Genomic DNA, 18,533 nt, shown 5'->3' with positions numbered 1-18,533 from the left:
GTAGGCCGTACCGAGTGGGATGGACCAGCTCCGCGTAAGGCATCATCATCCCCTACTGGCATGGGATGACAGCTCAGGGACAGAGCCCCAGTTTGGTATGCCGAAGGTCCCGGGTTCATTTTCCACCATCCCCAGGTAGAGCAGGGGGAGGGGAGGAACCCATCCGAACCTTTGGAGAAGCACTGCCAGTCAGAGTTGACAATACTGAGCTGGATGGACCAGGAGTCTGACTCGGCTTCAGGCAGTTTCCTGTGTTCCTACAGTCTGTGCACCACCTCGATCCACATTCACCTGCAGGAAGGCGATCTGCCCCATGCATAGCACAGACGGAACCAGTAGCGCAGGAAATTGGAAACCAGGAGGCGTGGCGCCTGCGTTGGCTGACAATGGGTGGGCCTAGCCTGGGGGAGAGGGGTCCATTTTAACATTCCACCCTGGGCGCCAAGTTGCCCAAGGCGAGACACTCTCTCTCTCTCTCTCACTCTCTCTCTCAGCAGCTTCTGCTTTCCAGTTATGGACATTTTTCTGGCTCCGTGTCAGAAATCTTGAGTCAGGTCATGAGAAGTGTCAAAGATGCATTTCCTTCGGATGGGAAAAAGGGACCCGGTTTCAAGAGCCCACAAAGACAGCACGTTTGACGCACACACACGCACCCATCACCATCTCAGCACTACAGAAAACGCAGCTTAAGACGGGTTCACGTTTGCCTCCGTTTGTTTTTTCATCCGTCTTACGTTACGTGCTTCGGGTTCAAGGCAGCCGTCCTCCTCCTGTCCCTAATTTATCCGTCAGAGGTCAACTACCGTATGGCAAAGCTGGGGAAGCATTGCGTCCCTGCATCAAGGGAGGAATTGCCTTCAGGAAAATAAAAGGGAGGGGGAGATCAATCATGCTCATAGGCCTTATGGCTCCGGACACAAAAGCCTCAGTGCAGGAGGAGAACACTGGGTCTGCAGAGGTCTCGGAAGGGGACCAGCCTTCCGGGCAGCACGAGTGATGTGCTGGAGGCGGGGGTGGAGGCAGGTTGTGTGTGTGTGTCCGTCCGTCCCCTCAAGATTCTGCTCAGCTCATTACAAAGATACAGAAGTCCAAAGGAGATGTGATGGTGGCACACCTATGCCTCAGAGGCAGCTTCGTATAAAGCAGAGAGGGGGGACATATAAAGCACAGAAGGGGCAGGCACAGGGGGGCGGGCGATCCCTCCTTCAACCTATGTCCCCCCCCTCCACAACTGCTTCACCCCAGCTATTGTTTTAGGAGCATCAGGAGAGCCCTGCTGAATCAGGCCAAAGGTCCATCTAGTCCAACATTCGGTTCGCATAGTGGCCAACAAGTAGGACATGAAGGAGTCGTAGAATCACAGAACAGTAGAGTTGGAAGGGGCCTCTAAGGCCATCAAGTCCCACCCCCTGCGCAATGCAGGGATCTACCTTAAAGCATCCCTGACAGATGGCTGTCCAGCTGCCTCTTGGAAGGCCTCTAGGGTGGAAAACTCACCACCTCCCTAGGTAACTGGTTCCATTGTCATACTGCTCTAACAGTCAGGACGTTTTTCCTGATGTCCAGCTGGAATCTGGCTTCCTGTCACTTCAGCTCATTGTGCAATCATTCCTTGCTGCCCATGTTCCCCAGCAGCTGGTGCTTCTGATACTGGAGGGAGCACACAGCCATGGATAACCTTCACCTAATTTTTCCTAACCCCTTTTTAAAGCCATCCAAATTGGTGGCCATCATTACCTTTTCCTGGTGGGTCTCCCAGACCAGTGATAAACAGGAGGGAAAACAGCAAAGGAGAAGGAGGTGCAACAGCACTGGGTTCAAGTCCCCCCCCTCCCATTCCAGGTTTCAAATTGCCTCTCCCCACCCAATGCCGCTTTATACAAATTTGGCCAAGCCCCGACTTGGATCATGCCAACATCCGGTCTCATTGGGCATGTGGACGGAGCTTCTATTCCTGGACCCCGCACAGACCCCACAAACCCTGGTTTCCAGTGATTTCTCCCCCACTCGCCACAGAACTTACCATGGCAAGTTCTTACAAATGGCAAGTTCTTTGAAGTTGTGGCTCTTGGAAGCAAATTCAACCACGCACCGTAAATCGCTGTATGTTCCAGTTTTGCTTAGCGTAGGCAACTTATCCCAATCGCTGCAGCGCATGAAACAGCGAAGTACTTTACAAAGAATGCAATGTTGGAGTTCTGAACATCAAATCGCAGCTAGCGGTGGTGGGAATGTAGTTATGAACGTCCCCCTGCCCCCCCACACATAAAAAGCCCTCTGGATGTACCAAATCAGCACCAAAGATGGGTACTTTAAATCTCTCTCCTCTCTTTTTGATATGCAGTGATTGGATCGGATGTTTTTTTTAATGTGAAGGAGCATTAACAAAATACGACCCACAGCCCTTGAGGTTTGAAGTGGGGCAGCCCAAATTTCTAGCACCACGTGAGGATCGGCTCTGAGCAAAACAGGCCTTGCCGATTTGAAACGTGGCCGGACGAACGCGAGCCATTTTTTAAAATTATTTTAACGCCAGCCGGGGTTTGGAAAGGGGAAGGTCTCGGAGGCAAATTCTTTCCGAGGCCGGCGTATAAACAGCTGCTCCGAGAACATTTCAAACAAGAAGTCAGCAAGCGGCTGCGACGGCCTTCCCGTACCGCCGAACGGCAAGATAAAACAATATTGCTACCTCGTACATCATAAATCGACCGTCCGCCTCGCGCACACATACCCGTGTGCGGAGAGAGAGGAAGAGGTGGTGGTGTTCTCCAACCAAGGCGACGAGGGCAAAAGCTGAGAAAACACCACCCTCTAGAGGACACTGCCTAAACCGGCCTAACGTCCTCTCCAAGGCGAGGTTGTGTTTCCCTCATGCGTGGTGAAGGCCCAGCTAGAGGCAACGGTGGCAATTCTGTCTGCTTCAGCGTGGAACTTTGCTCCTATCGTGTGGAAAGCAGGATTGGAAGTGTGGTATTTAGGGCAAAAGGGGGGCATGTGCCCCCCCTCCCGTGGACTACCTCTCCTCAGAACCTCTTCCCTAGCACAGAAACATTGAAGGTTTAAAGCGTTGTATCCAAAGCCCAGCCCGGGCCCTCAGTTTACCTCAGGGTGTTTTGCAGCACATTGGCCTGGTTCAGACAACACACTAAAATTCCATTAACTATTTTGTGGTTAAGCGGCGTGGTTCAGCGTGTTGTCTGAACCAGACCATAGAAGACTAGCAAAATCATCGTGCCATAGCTTTTCCAGAGCCAGAAGGCGCACTCTCAAGAGGCCAGATTTTCCCTTGGATGTCTTGACAGAAATATAACGGCAACTGTGCATGACGAAAGGAAAACGGGGTGTTTTTTTGGTGGGGGGAGAGGGGTGCTTTTTAAGAGGAAGGAACAGGGTAGCACATCCACTGAGCCTCCTCCAAGAACCAGGCCTAGCCTGGAGGCGCCCCAGCGGAAGCGTCCCAGGGCTGGCTCGCGCATGCGCTCAATCGTTCCCAGCTCGATAATCTGCTGAGCAGGCGAACAGCCTACACTGAAAAGCGCCGTGCCTGGAGACGAGGCCCCGGTTGTGCTGGTGGAGTTTTGTTGGCAATGGCTCGTTCGCATCGGCTGGGACTGCGCACCATTAATGTACATGGTGCTGTACAGAGTAAAACAATAAATAGCAAGACCCTGCCGCATAGGCTTACATTCTAATAAAATCTTAATAAAGCAATAAGGAGGGGAAGAGAATGCACCAAACAGGCAGTATAAAAGTCAGAACAATTCAAGTTTTAAAAGCTTTAGGAAAAAGAAAAGTCTTTAGCTGAGCTTTAAAAACTGCGATTGAACTTGTAGTTCTCAAATGTTCTGGAAGAGCGTTCCAGGCGTAAGGGGCAGCCGAAGAAAATGGACGAAGCCGAGCAAGGGAAGTGGAGACCCTTGGGCAGGTGAGAAACATGGCAGCCGAGGAGCGAAGAGCACGAGCGGGGCAACAGTGTGAGATAGCACTAGGCGCTCTTCAACCAGCTCAAATCGAAGCAGGGCTGCGACGGCTGTTGTCAGGCAAGGCAACATTGCTTTGAATGTTTAAGGCCCACATCGAGGAACCTCTAGTTAAAACGAACAGAAAAAGGGAAGAGTGGAGACGGAGGTGGGCAGGCTGTCCGACCAGAAGGCTGCTCTTGTTTACAGGCTTGGATATTCGGTGCGATTTGGAAGGGAAACTGCGCGCCAGTGCCTCAAGTTACACTCCAGCTCGTTTTCACAAGGCCTATTTTGGGTCGGCCACGCTCTAAAAGGTGGTTTCTTAAGTGAGTGTTACTTAAAGGAAGCCAATCTGTTTCTCAGGAAGGGGCCGGGGGCCGGTCACGTCTTTCGAGCCGGCGTTCCCATAAGAATCCCGTAAGGGAAAGGATGGGAAATCGGGCACGGTGACAGAGAAACGTTGCAGGCATTCGGAGATTTGTATATTTCTCAGACCTCTGGATTCTGTCCTCATTTTCTCCCTTGCAATATGGCTCACTCACACCCACCCACCCACACACAAAGGTTGTGCGGCTGAAGATGCTTGAAAGGAACAGTTCATGATTCAAAATATATTCTTCGGCAAAATGGCCAAACTAGTCCTGCTTAGACTAGACCCAATTAAATGAATGGGAGTAAAGTTAGACTAGCGAGGTTTACAATCCAATATATTTCTCAGGGCCAAATTACAACCAAAACTGCTCCTTTTAAAAGTGTGCTTAAACTGGCCACTGCAATTTTACCACAGCGCCCCAATCTAGACTGCAGCATGTTCCAGAACAGGATCCCGCAGCGGCTTTTTTAGATATGTACGAGGATTTCGTTTTGGCTCAGAAAACATGACACGTCCGAGGCTCCGAATGCAAACGTGTGCCCGCCGGAAATATTCGCAAATTGTCCAACGCATGCTCACGTCTGTCTCGTTTCCGATTCCCGGTTCGCTTTGTGCGAATATCCTAATTTCCGCAAAATTCCTCTGTAGACTGGATCAGCCCCGCTTTAGCCTACGAGGGGAATTTGCACAAATTTTGATCACTGCTCGATTTATGCAGCTTTGCCGTGCGCGCGGAGCGAACAGCGTTCACAAATGCGAACAGGAATCTGGAATGAAACAATGGGTAAGACAGCGTTCGGCCATCCCAAGGCTTTTTTCCTTCCAAATTAAAATGACCAACGGTTTTATTACTGTGATGGAGAACCTCCGACCTATAGGGCTCTCCAATCTGGCCCATGAGGCCGTTCCCTGCGGGGACGCCCTTTCCCAAATTTCACATGCCGCTCATCAGTTCACAGCTCGCACGGCGACCGCCGAAACCAAACAAGGAAAAATAAACTACAACAAAGCGGAATGTCGGGAAGGCGCTACACAATAGCATTGGGACTGTATTTTGCGGGTGATCGTGGTATGTCTCAGTTGAAGTGAATCTTCCGTCGGTATTTCAGTGCAGAGGTACAGAAGCCCTTTCAGCCCGAGAGCTGTTTCGGAGAAGCTCTTGGGGGGGGGGGATGTTCCGGTGGTGGGCAGGGCTGAGGGCAAAAAGGGGTGGAGCTTAAAGGGGTGGGGTTTGTAGCTTAAAGCTCTTACTGCCAGGGACTAAGCCTTCAGAGAAGCATTTCAGAACGGGGACAAAACTATACAAAAGCTGGGAATCCACCAAACAACTAACAGCTAGGGGGGAGGAGGAGGGGTGTGGCTTTCTAGGGACCCAGGAGGGCCGAATTTGGCCCACTGGGCCTGAGGTTCCCCACCCCTTTCCTAGTGAGGCAAGCCACCAAATTCGGCAAGAGTGCTCGGCCACAGTGCCTCTTCACTGCGGCCCACTCTGTTTCACTTTGCTGCTAAAAAAAAAATTAAAATTAAAATGGAAGCTCGCTGCAAAGCCAGGATGCAGAAGGTCTCTTTTTGCCCACAAAACCCAGTGGCACCGCCTCATTCCCGTAACAGGAGAGGCTCATGCAAGGACAGCGACCTGGTGCTGAGATCACTGGCAAAGAGAACCCGGAAAGCCGACTGAATGGCAAAGAAGTTCAGCTGGGCGGGATTGACAGATGAACCAACCCCAAAAACAGCAACGAAAAAAGACTCCGCGTTGGGCTATAACAGGTGCAGAGGAAATCATCTCCTTATCAGATGCTTGTTAACCGTTTCCTTTACCGCCTTCCTGCTCGGAGGGGACGAACGCAGACAGAGCGAGAGCCAGGAGTGATTCATTCATTGTGCGACGGATTCCCGCCCCAATAAAAGGTTTACATTGCCCAAGTAAACAATTTAGAGATGGGCCCAGAATAAACCATAAATAGATTTTGTTTCCCCGCTATATCGAATGCACTCAAAAGATAAAAGGCCGCAAGAGGGAGAAGGGGCCGCGTGAACTGTACACGCCCCTCGAGGCTCCAGAGCTTTGGTTCTCAAGACCCCCAGGGCTTGGAGGAGGTGGGGCTGACACAACACCTGCCCAGGGAGCCATAAGGGCTGGCAGTGGCCCAAGGCTACTGCAATAGTAGCAGACCCCCCCAACGATACCAAGAGCCCTGGTGGATCACACCAAGAGCCCATCAGCCCTGCATCCTGTTTCCCACAGTGGACAGCCAGATGCCTCTTGGGAAAACCCCAGGCAGAGCAGGAAGGCAACGGCCTTTCTTTCTTCCCCAGAGACTGGCATTCAGAGGGAAATAGCCTCCCCAATGTGGAAGGCCCATTCCTAATGAACGTGAGTAATAAGGATATAAGACCTGAGCAAGGCCCTGGGGCCATCTTCTCAAGCATCCTGTTTCCAAAAAAAAAAAACCACCAATCAGCCAGACGTTTCCAGGAAGCCCCTAAGTTAGGTATGAACCTGGAGACCTTCCCATTTTTGTCCCTGGTTCCTCTGAACTTGGCAGTTCTGTTTAGAGAGCATGGCTACGTGGATCTCGCCCATCGCTTTCCATTTCTCTCTGTCTCTCTCCCCTCCAGGATCTTATGTGGAAACTCTGTAAGGGAACGAACTGACCCTTCAGGTCCATATTTAGAACAGCAAGCACGACCACCCTAGTGCCGTTCAAATCTTTTGGACTACATCGCCCGTACCATAAGAACATCAGAAGAGCCCTGCTGGATTAGACCAAGGGTCCATCTAGTTCACACAGCGGCCAGCTAGCCAGGGACCAACAAAGCAGGACATGGTGCAACAGCACCCTCCCACCCATGTTCCCCAGCAACTGGTGCACACAGGCTTACTGCCTCAAATACTGGAGACAGCACACAACCATCAGGGCTAGCAGCCATGGATAGCCTTCTCCTCCAGGAATTCATCCAACCCCCTTTTAAAGCCTGTTTCTGATCCCTGTTTTTGACGTCATACATTTTTGTACTACACTTAACTGCAGAGATTCGGTTTCACGGTTCCCATGTGCCCCCCCTGTAATGTTTGGACTTCGATTCGAGGAGTTAGCTGGGCAGATTTTCCTCCAGGCACAGTAGGTTACAAGACCCGCTCATGTCCGTGAAAAATAAAACGGGCAGTATCCAATGCGATGCCACTGCTAATGTCAATTACGTTGCGCTAGCATCAATGCCCTCCAGCGCAGTGCCGATAGCGCTTGCTGGTGGGAAAGGGCTTCTGGGGAAACCTGTCGTGCCAGCAAGCACTACTGGGGTTGCACGAGAGATTGTTTATTGTAGCAGACTTTAATTGACATTAATGATAGTGTCTCGCATTGGATACGGGAATCTCATTAGATGTGATGGCAGCAGCTGCCTTATATGGAGTCAGACCATTGATCCATCTAGTATTGTCGACACTGACTGGCAGTGGCTCTCCCGGGTTTCACGCAGGGGAGACGCTGGGAATCGAACCTGGAACCTTCTGCATGTCAAGAAGCCGCTCTACCACTCCCGACCCCATATTACTCCGCACCCATGTTTCCCAGCAACTTACAGTATGTGTATAGGTTTATTGCCTCTGAGACAGCACAAAGCCATCAAGGTAGCCTTTTCTTCCGGGAATTTATCCAAACCCCTGACCATTGGCCATGCTGGCTGAGACGGTTGGGAGCTGTAGTCTAAAAGCACCAAGTTGGGGGATGGCTGATCCAGAGCAGCAAGGCTGGCCAACAGGAAGCCTGCAACACAGCAACTGTGTTTTTCCTCCTAACCCTTCCCCTCATCTCTCATTCTCTCTTACTGTCAATGATGTTACACTCACTCCAGTCAAGGAAGTTTGTAGTCTTGGCTTTATATTTGACTCCTCACTCTCCTTTATTCCTCATATTGAGGCAGTAGCTAAATCCTGTCATTTTTTCTTGTATAATATTGCTAGGATTCGATCATTTTTTACTGTCTCTTCTACCAAGACTCTTGTTCACGCATTGGTTATTTCTCGATTGGACTACTGCAACTTTCTTCTCACTGGCCTTCCTTCTTCTCACATCAGTTTGTTGGTTTCTGTTCACCACTCTGCTGCAAAGATCATCTTCTTGGCTCGCTGCTCTGACCATGTAACTCCACTTCTGAAATCTCTTCATTGGCTTCCAATTCACTTCAGAGTCCAATATAAACTTCTCCTGCTGACCTACAAAGCTTTTCACAGTCCAGCTCCTTCCTATCTTTCCTCTCTCATCTCACACTATCGCCCCGCTCGTGCTCTTCGCTCCTCTGATGCCATGTTTCTTACCTGCCCAAGGGTCTCTGCTTCCCTTGCTCGGCTTCGTCCATTTTCTTCCGCCGCCCCTTACGCCTGGAACGCTCTTCCAGAACATTTGCGAACTACAAGTTCAATCGCAGTTTTTAAAGCTCAGCTAAAACCTTTTCTTTTTTCTAAAGCTTTTAGAACTTGATTTTGATCTTACTTTTATACTGTTAGTTTTACTCTACCCTGTGCCTGTTTGGTGCCTTCTCTTCCCCTCCTTATTGTTTTATTATGATTCTATTAGAATGTAAGCCTATGCGGCAGGGTCTTGCTATTTTATTGTTTTACTCTGTACAGCACCATGTACACTGATGGTGCTATAAATAAATAATAATAATAATAATAATAATAATAACAACAATCTCAACTGTCCCTTGTGGGTCTTCCACCCAATGGTTATCATGCCGGGGCGATAGACATTTACCCGTAGTTTCCCAAAACAAAGGGGGTACGGGGGAACCCGTCCCAGTTGTAAGAGATATTCTATATGCCATTTGAATTCTTCTGCATGTAATATCTAGGTCTGAGCACATGCGCTGAAGAAACACGAAGCCCTGTGTAATGTGCCACGGATTTAGCGGTGGGGTGTAGCCACATGATGGGGTAGGGTGCTCAGGACAATTTTACAGCACAGAGAACGGATGGCTCCAGGACAGAAGCGCACTCATTAACCAGCCCCCTGGAAATTAACCAGCCCCTTGGTTAATGAGGGCCCCTGGTGGAGGGACCCTCCTGGCTAAAGAAACAAACCACGGTTAACATAAACTATGGCTTAGTGTTACGTGAAAATGCAACTCATCCGTATTAACTGAGCTGACATTTCTTAATACAGAAATTTTTTTTTACACATTTTTAGGGGAGGATGGGGGAGGGAACCTACTGGAGGATTCCCCCCTCTCCCTCCCAGAATACTGAACTGCCATTTTTACCTCCCACATGTAGGGTGAGAATTTTGGGAGGCCGTTTTTGCTCAGAGTAACAAATATGAACCTATGCTACGAACTGTCACGATGAGAGGTGTGCGACGGCGAGGACGATTCAGAGCTCTGACGAAATCAGATCTCATCACCCCAAGCCCCAAACACTCCCGAGACTGGAATAACCCTCCAAACCCCAATGGGTTTCGGTCCAACACGGCACTTTTTAAGAACCGCTTTTAAAATCCCATCCATCTCCCCTTTCGTGGCTTTTACCACTTTCGGAATACACGTCGGTCCAGCCCCTGAAAGTTCTGGGTCTCGCTAATCAAAACCAAACGAAACCTCTGGAAGACGCTCCTTGAGTATCAAATGCTTACATCTATTTACAAAGAAAGAGCTTCAAATGTGTTTGGGAAAACCTATAAAGGCGACAACTTACTGTAGCCTCCCCCTTGAGAAAAAGCAGACGCCCGGCGGATGAAAGCGGCAGACGCTGATCGCCCCTTCCTGTTCTCTATACGATGTCAGTAGTTAAAAATGATTGGATGTGTTATAATAATGGTTTGCAGCAATCTGGTGTCTGCTTCAAGCATGTCACACTAGACGGCTGCATTGTAATACAAGGAGGAAGCGAGAAGCCGGGTGGTAGAGATCTCACAGGCCATCTTGCGAAGAAGAGGAAGCAGTCTGGGGGGTTAAAAAAATGGCTACCTTAGCCTGCCCAACGATTAAATACCTGAGGCCCGCTCTTAACAGAAGTTCGGAAGAACAAGGTGCTCGGCCACCAGGAAGATCTCACGGGGTGGGCGGACGTTCGGTTTGGGAGATCACTCAAACCCTAAGGTGGGAGATTCAGGACGGATAAAAGGAAGGATGTCTTCACGCGGCACAGAGTTAATCAATGGAATTCGCCCACCCCAAGACGTAGGGATGGCCACCACTTGGGATGGCTTCAAAAGGAGGTTGGGCAAACTCATGGAGGAGAAGGGCATCGATGGCTGCTAGTCCCGATGGCTGTATGCTACCTCCAGTATCAGAGACGGTATAACAATGTACACCAGTGACTGGGGAACATGGGCAGGAGGGTGGTTATGTGGGGGGTTTCCACAGGGAGCTGATGGGCCACTCTGTGAACCAAACGCTGGACTAGATGGACCCTGGGTCTGATCCAGCAGGGCTCTTCTGATCTTCTTATGAGGTCCAGCAACTGTATAATGGAAAGGCAGCGTATGGTGGGGAGGCAGGAAGTGGAGTCCTCCAAGACAGGCTTAGGCCAGAACTGAGCTTACGGTTTCTTTCATACAAAAAAACACTCCTGGTTTCCACCCAAGCTTTCCTCAAGAGGACAGATCCCTGTTCGCAACGAGCTTACTATCTAAAATTCAACGCGGGGGAGAGAAGGAATGAAGGAGAAGGGAAAAGGAGGCAGGGGCAAATGCCAGAACATGCATTTCTATGAGTTACACATATCTCCGCTTAAATAGGGTGACCCTGTGGAAAGGAGGACAGGGCTCCTGTATCTTTAACAGTTGTCTAGAACAGGGAATTTCAGCAGATGTCCTTTGTATGCATGCAGCACCTGGGGAAATGCCGTCTTCCTCACAACGGTTAAAGCTGCAGGAGCCCTGCCCTCTTTTATGTCTTGCCACACTAGGCAGGGCTCCTGCAGCTTTAACCGTTGTGAGGAAGACGGCATTTCCCCAGGTGCTGCATGCATACAAAGGACACCTGCTGAAATTCCCTTTCCTATGCAATTGTTAAAGATACAGGAGCCCGGTCCTCCTTTCCCTAGGGTCAGCCTAGCTCTAACGTAGATGGGAGCGGTTCGGGACGGGGGCTTCAACGTTCTGCATATCTCCTCGCCCGTCCCCATGACCAGCAGACTTAAAATAAAACATGTCCAATGAGCAATCATGCAAACTGGCACTAATGTATGCAGTGAACATTTCCCAGCTTCCCTTGGTGCAGAGCCGCGTAAGCGGACACGAGAGAGTTACTCCCCCAGAGCTGCAACAGGCTAAGGGGACGTGGGACTGTCTTCCCACTCCGAGACACTGTTCTTCAGCCGCGCGGTCGTGAAAGGGACCCGCGAAAACAGAAACGAAACGAAAATCAAAGCCTCAAACGAGCCCAGCTTTCCCGCTGAGCTCATCTTTCCTCTTGAGCTCGCTTGCACGTTTCCTCGCAAAGCCATAAATATTTGTCTTCAGGATGTCCCGATGTTGCTCGCCATCTATTCTTGACCGAGGAACAATACAACTGTCAGGTAACCGCCTCGAAACGCAGGCCAGGGCATGGAACGGGGGAGGGGCCCGTGAAATAAAACCTGGGCGGTCCAAGCCCTGACCCTTTTTCTTGTCATGTGTAATGCTGGGCATGAAAGAACACCCACATTTCCCAAGCTACCTTCTGCCTACCCTTACTGGGGAGCCGCGGTGGGAAACCTGCACTCCGCGGCTGAATTTCATGCCTGCGGCCCTCAGAGCCATCATCCAGACGTCCGGACACTGCGGGCTCACTCTCGCTCTCCGAACCGCCCCTATAGGAATTGCTTCCTCTTCTGGTGTGTGTGTGTGAGATAGAGAGAGGGGGGGGAGGGATGAGGCGGCACAGAGAGAGAAAGAACGATGCAATCCGGTGTCTGTGTTTCACTCTGGCCATGGCCACTACTGGCTGTGACCCACAATTTATTGTTACTATGGCTGAACGGCCCTTCAAAAGAAAAAGGGTTCCTCCCCCATGCTGCGTAGCAGGGGTGTTGAACCTCAGGCACACGGGGCGAATCCGGCCCGCCTGGAGACCTAATCCGGCCCTCCGAGGTTCTCCAGAGAGCCCCGCTTCCTTTCTCCTGACCGCTGATTGCTCAGTGGATTCACAGCTTTGGCGCCGTTTCCCCCCCACACACACTCAAAGGCTGAAATGCCGCCCCATCGGCGTTAGTCACTGGCAATCAAAGCTTTACACTAAAACAAGCTGGGATGTTTCGTATTTGCTACCCGTCCCTTTTGCCCTCAGGCCCACGTGCCACTGGAATGAGGCCCCCGGGAGCTTCTCTCATGTGGAATCTGGCTCTCAGGCTTGAAGAAGTTCAGCCCCCCTGTTGTAGAGGACAATCTGGCTCAGTTCAGATAACACGTTAGTCAAATGCAGTGTGAAAACTCCACTCAATGGTTGAATTCCTAGTGGGCTCTCCCCACACAACGTGTTCTAACTCCACCGCTGTGTGACTGTGGGCAACCGTGGAGTTGAGTAGAATCCATTGCGGCATTTGATTGACAGTTCCTCCACCCTCTCTCCTCCCCGGTCCTCCCGATGGTATCCCATCAGCCATTGCTGCAATAAAACACTCCCGGCGGCTCTCCTAGAGCAGCACTGCCTTCTTTTGCCCCTCTTGCCAGGGAACTCTGTAGCCCATGAGAAAAGTCAACTCAACGCAATGGGAAACTCCATGGAGCCGTCCACCCAACACGCAACACAACAGTTGTGCAGGAACTCTCCTCTGCTCAGCGTGGATATTCTGCACGGAGCGTTTTCCCGCCAGACAACACATTTCTCAATGGTGGTGTCAAAACTCCACCGTGGAGTTCTCAAACCACCGTAGAGGAATGTGTTGTCTGAACTGAGCCACCCTTTCTCCGAAGGAAAGGAAAGGAACCTCTCGTGCAAGCACTGAGTCATTACTGACTCTTGGAGGGACGCCAGCTTTCGCTGACATTTTCTCGGCAGGCCTTATAGCGGGGTGGTTTGCCGTTGCCTTCCCCGGCCATTATTACCTTTCCCCCAGCTGACTGGGTACTCATTTTACCGACCTCGAGAGGATGGAAGGCTGAGTCGACCTGAGCCGGCTGCCTGAGAACCAGCTTCCGCTGGGATCGAACTCAGGCCGTGGGGAGTGTTTCGGCTGCAGAAACTGCTGCTTTACCGCTCTGCGCCACACGAGGCTCTTCTCTTTCTCCGAGGCAAGACGTTTAGAACAGTGCTTACCGTGAAGCGGAGATCCGGACGGGCTGCTCGACAGCCCCGGGACAGGGCTACAGCGGCCTCCTTGCTTGGTGGTCAGCTCCTGTTCGATCTCCTCCAGCCCGGCGCTCTTCTGGAAGCGGCTCATGCGGTTGACGACCCGCGGTGACATGTGTGTGCGGACGCAGGGCTGCCCTCCGTACGGGTTGATGGGGAAGACGTGGGAGGTGCCTCGGAGGGTGCTGACCACCACCCAGCGGCAGTCGTGGCTGAAGGAGATGTCTTGCACCTGGCGGGGTAGTTGGGTGGGGGGGTGGAAGGAAGCAAATGGCACAGTTAGGGGGTTGGGACATACATGACGGAATCAAGCCCTCAGGGCCAGAAATTCACGAAGGACAGGGCAATTCATTCCTTCATACCACTCCTGTGATGACTACCCAACGTTAAAGTCTTTGTGCAGTATATCATCATCATCAATAACGGGCTCAAGTTAAAGGAAGCCAGATTCCGGCTGGACATCAGGAAAAACTTCCTGACTGTTAGAGCAGTGCGACAATGGAATCAGTGACCTAGGGAGGTTGTGGGCTCTCCCACCCTAGAGGCCTTCAAGAGGCAGCTGGACAACCCTCTGTCAGGGATGCTTTAGGGTGGATTCCTGCATTGAGCAGGGGGTTGGACTGGATGGCCTTGTAGGCCCCTCCAACTCTGCTATTCTATGATTCTATGATCATCATTATCATTTCTTAGACACCTTTCTCAAAAAAGACTCAATAAAGACAACATTTAAACATACAATTTTTAAAACGGTGAACATGTAACCATTTTCTTCCTTCAGGGTAGATGTATCGCCACTTTCTGAGACCTGGGGTCCAGTCCCGGGGCAGTTTGGTGAAAGCAAATACCTTCCTTTCCATTCGCCCTCCAAAGAAAGCATGGACTTCTACCCCCCACCCGACTCAGCTTGCATTTGCTATCCGAGCCACGGGTTTTCCCCGAACTCTGGGGACTTTTTCCATATGCCTGTGTTTTGGGTTGGGGGGGGGGAACGGTTGGCCGCAATTTCCTCGAGCAGAGATTTGCGCAAATTGCAGGCGCAATTCACACAGTGCATAGTTAAGCTACGGAATTCACTACCACAAGAAGTGGCGATGGCCTCCAATTTGGATGGCTTTAAAAGGGTGGTGGTGGATAAATTCCTGGAGAAGAAGGCGATCAATGGCTACTGTTCTTGATGGCTATGTGCTACCTCCTGTATCCAAGGGAGTGAGCTGCTTTAAACCAGTTGCTGGGGAACAGGGGTGGGAGGGTGCTGTTGCACCATGTCCTGCTGGTGGGTCCCTGGCCGAAGGCTGGGTGGCCACTGTGTGAACAGAGTGCTGGACTAGATGGACCCTGGGTCTCTTCTGATGTTCTTAATTCACAGAATTTGCACAAATTACAGCCATACCTTGCACAATTTGCGCAAATGGAAAAACACGCGAAATCTGCTCACTGGCCCAACTCGCTGCAGACAGAGTGGAGTTAGGGGAAAAACGGACCAAAGTCCAGGGGTAGCTAAAAAGAGAGAAAATAGCTAGGACGACGACAGCTTGCAGGTGGAATGAATGAGCTAAGAGGAGAAACTCGGCATCGTTCAACAATGCAGAGAAGCCTGGGGCGTCTCACTCTCTGCCTGTACACAGCCCCCACCAAAGGAGGTGCCCGAGGCCTAAGGGTGCATCTCAACTTTTCTTGAGCCACTGCAGAGGAAGCCAGAGTAGAGCTCTTGCTGCTAAACAGGGGGCAGGTTATTTGAAGGAACGCCTCCTCCCATATGTGCCTGCCCGGACCTTAAGATCATCCACAGGGGTTTTTCTCCGTGAGCCCCTGCCAAAGGAACTGAGGCAGGTGGCTACTAGGAGCAGGGCCTTCTCTGCTGTGGCACCCCGACTGTGGAACAAGCTCCCCAGAGAGGTTCGCCTGGCGCCTACACTGTATTCCTTCCATCGCCAGCTGAAGACCTTTTTATTTTCTCAGTCTCTTAACACCTAATTTAACTTAAATTTAAACTTTGCTGTTTCAATTCCGTATTTTAATCTATATCAATTTCTGCTGTGTGGTTTTAGCCTGGTTGTGCTTTTGATACTGTATTTTGTATTTGTGTTTTTAACCTGTTGGTAGTTTTATTATGGTTTTAATTTTTGTGAACCGCCCAGAGAGCTTTGGCTATTGGGCGGTATAAAAATGTAATAAATAAATAAAAATGTGGGTCAAGAGAAGCACAGGGCTCTGTCCTGAAGAAACGAATGGACAACCATGGAAGATACGCTTGATATGCCTGCTGAACTCTCAAAGCCACAAAAAACCGCAGGAGCCTGGTGTAATTTTTTAATTGAATTTGGCCTCGAGTGCTGGGTTGTTGTTGTTTTACAGCAGGCAAGACACATATTAGATGCTTGCTCGTTTTTCATCCTGGGGGAACATGAAAAATGAGAGGTAAATAATCACCAGCAAAAAATGACAGATCCGTGCCAAAGTTTTGGATGTGGTCTGCATTTAAAACTTTTAAAGGGGGGGGGGGCCTTCAGGAGGTAGAACTTCCCTTCGAAATTCAGGAAGTCGCTGAGATTTCAGAAGCAACGGTTTGAAAGTGAAGGCTGATCCTTACTCGGTCCCTGCTCTCTGAAACCAGAGCCTGATCTGGGAAAATGCAGAACGGGGTGAGAAAAGAGCAAAGGGCCAAACTGTTTATGTACTTAAGCAACTGGGGACTTTTTGAGGAGTTTTGGTTCCAGGTCTGTTTCAGTCACACAGTTCTAGCAGATGTGACCCGTATCCAACCCGTACAATGAGAGGCAAGGGAACCACATGGGAAGCTGTCTTAGGCTGAGTTTATGGACCACGTTGGTCCATAAAGTTCACCCTTGTCTGTACTGGAAGTAGATATCCTTGAGTTTCAGACATGGCTCAGCTTGGAGGTGCCAAGAACAGAACCTTGGACTTACAAAACGCAATGCATGGGCTCTATCATTCATCTTAGGATAGCCATGTGTCCTACTTTACAAAGGATAATCCTCTAGCTCAGCGGTTCTCAACCTGTGGGTCGGGACCCCTTTGGGGGGTCGAATGACCCTTTCACAGGGGTCGCCTAAGACCATCGGAAAACACATATTTCCGATGGTCTTAGGAAACTGTATTGACTGAACTATGTCATGTATCATCTTTTGTATTATTAAAGCTATTGTTATGTATTATTTTCATTAGCAAACCATCCCATAACAATGGATTGTGTAGAGAAGAACGAAAATAATTTTATGGTTGGGGGTCACCACAACATGAGGAACTGTGTTAAAGGGTCGCGGCATTAGGAAGGTTGAGAACCACTGCTCTAGATGAAGGTAACCTCTGTCCAGCACCTGGTCCTTGAACTTGTTCATCCACAGCACCCGGACAGAAGATTGAGCTAAGACCCACAGGTCATCTGGTCACATTCTTCGTACTATGGATTTCTATTTTCATCAGAGCAATTATAGCAAAATTTGCATCTCTACGTGTAAATTAGCAGAGGCACATGTTGTGCACGTCGCCATCCTCTTTGGCCAATTTTTGGGGGCTGATGCATAAGCGGCCACCCTAACTGAGCTTCAGCCTCTCCCGTTCCCACAGTCATGTCAACCACTCGTAAATTTGGGCAACTTCACGTTCACAACAGAGTAGCCATTGTACTGGGCAAAAGAGACCACTAACCCACAGCATAAGAATTCCGCTCCAAACAAGAAATCTTGGAAGAGGTTCTCGCTACCCGCTCGTTAGCATTCACAGATAATCCAAGGCTCTAGTGCAAAGGACCTGAACCGATTCTGATCCCAATTCTAATTATCATCATCGTCATTTATTATACGGTCACAGACCCGATGAGAAACAGTGGCAGACATCATTAAGACAGTAAAAAACACAATCATTAAATCGTAAGGGCGGAGGCAGAGAAATGATTAAAACGTACGCATGTTTAAAATTCCATAGCACAGTTAAAACACCTGAGACAAAGAGAGAGAAAAAGAAAAGGAAAACGAAAACTTGTTGCAATGACGTTGGGGAAATCGTCCCCCTGCTTTTTGCCGTGGTGTAAAGACACCATCGTTGGGAGGTGAAGTGGATCCTTTAGAGCAGGGATTGAGTTCTGCTGGTGAGAGGAATCACCTTCCCCAAGTCACCCCTGGCCAGAGGTTTTCCCTTCATGTCCCAGCACATTATATACGTGGGGAGCAAAGTTCCTGAGTTTGCAAGCTCACCGATTTGGGTGGGGGGAGGGGCAGAAGCCTCCCGATCTCCAAATTAATACGTCTGCTTAGGGTCAGGACACAAAAAGGACTCGAAGGAAATGGGGTTTAAAGAAAGCCAGGTCAAAAGCAAAAGAAAGAAAACAAAAATTGCCCCCCCCTTCGGGACATTTGAGTCTCTTGGACCCGTCTCACACGTCAAAGAACCCCATTTTATTTATTTATTTATTTAAAACATTTCCATCCCGCCCTATATTAAGAAGATCTCAGGGCGGCGTACAGATAAAAGCATATAGTATAAAACAGGAAATATACCCAGCTAAAAACAAATTAAACCATAAACCAAGTTAAAACAATATATAATTTAAAACTATTAAAACAGTTAAAACAATGTGCCAGCTTAGTGAATTCAGCCATTAAAAGCTTTGATAAAAAGCCGTGTTTTCACTTGGCGCCGGAATAAAATCAGCGTTGGTGCCAGTCGGGCCTCCAAGGGGAGGGCATTCCACAGTCGGGGTGCCAATGCGCTCCCAATGTGAGGGGAAGCGAAGCGAAGCGGGTGTCAGACGGCAGAGACCCTTCCAGAGGAGATGAACTCCAAGTTGCGTTCTGTAAATGCATCTGCGGCATGCCAGGGGATGTGTTGATGTGGACGTGTCCCAAGACCCCGACACCAACGGTCTTTAAGGAAGAGCCGTAGCTCCATGCTTGAGCCCTGGCTCT

General features: G+C 50.0%; 1 protein-coding gene across 5 annotated transcripts in view; it reads right to left on the bottom strand.

The window, feature by feature from the left end:
- BCAS3 (BCAS3 microtubule associated cell migration factor) overlaps positions 1-18,533 on the bottom strand; it is a 538,487-nt gene that overhangs the window by 352,170 nt on the left and 167,784 nt on the right. For all 5 annotated transcript variants that reach the window (XM_063146608.1, XM_063146612.1, XM_063146611.1 and 2 more), the window contains one exon: positions 13,576-13,840. In XM_063146608.1, the coding sequence (XP_063002678.1) occupies positions 13,576-13,840 (265 nt within the window). The remainder of the gene's footprint in view (positions 1-13,575; positions 13,841-18,533) is intronic.

This window comes from Elgaria multicarinata, chromosome 22, assembly GCF_023053635.1.
Source record: "Elgaria multicarinata webbii isolate HBS135686 ecotype San Diego chromosome 22, rElgMul1.1.pri, whole genome shotgun sequence".
Lineage (NCBI taxonomy): Eukaryota > Metazoa > Chordata > Lepidosauria > Squamata > Anguidae > Elgaria > Elgaria multicarinata.
The sequence above is the reverse complement of the archived record's forward strand: the minus strand, read 5'-3'. Positions and strand labels throughout refer to the sequence as shown.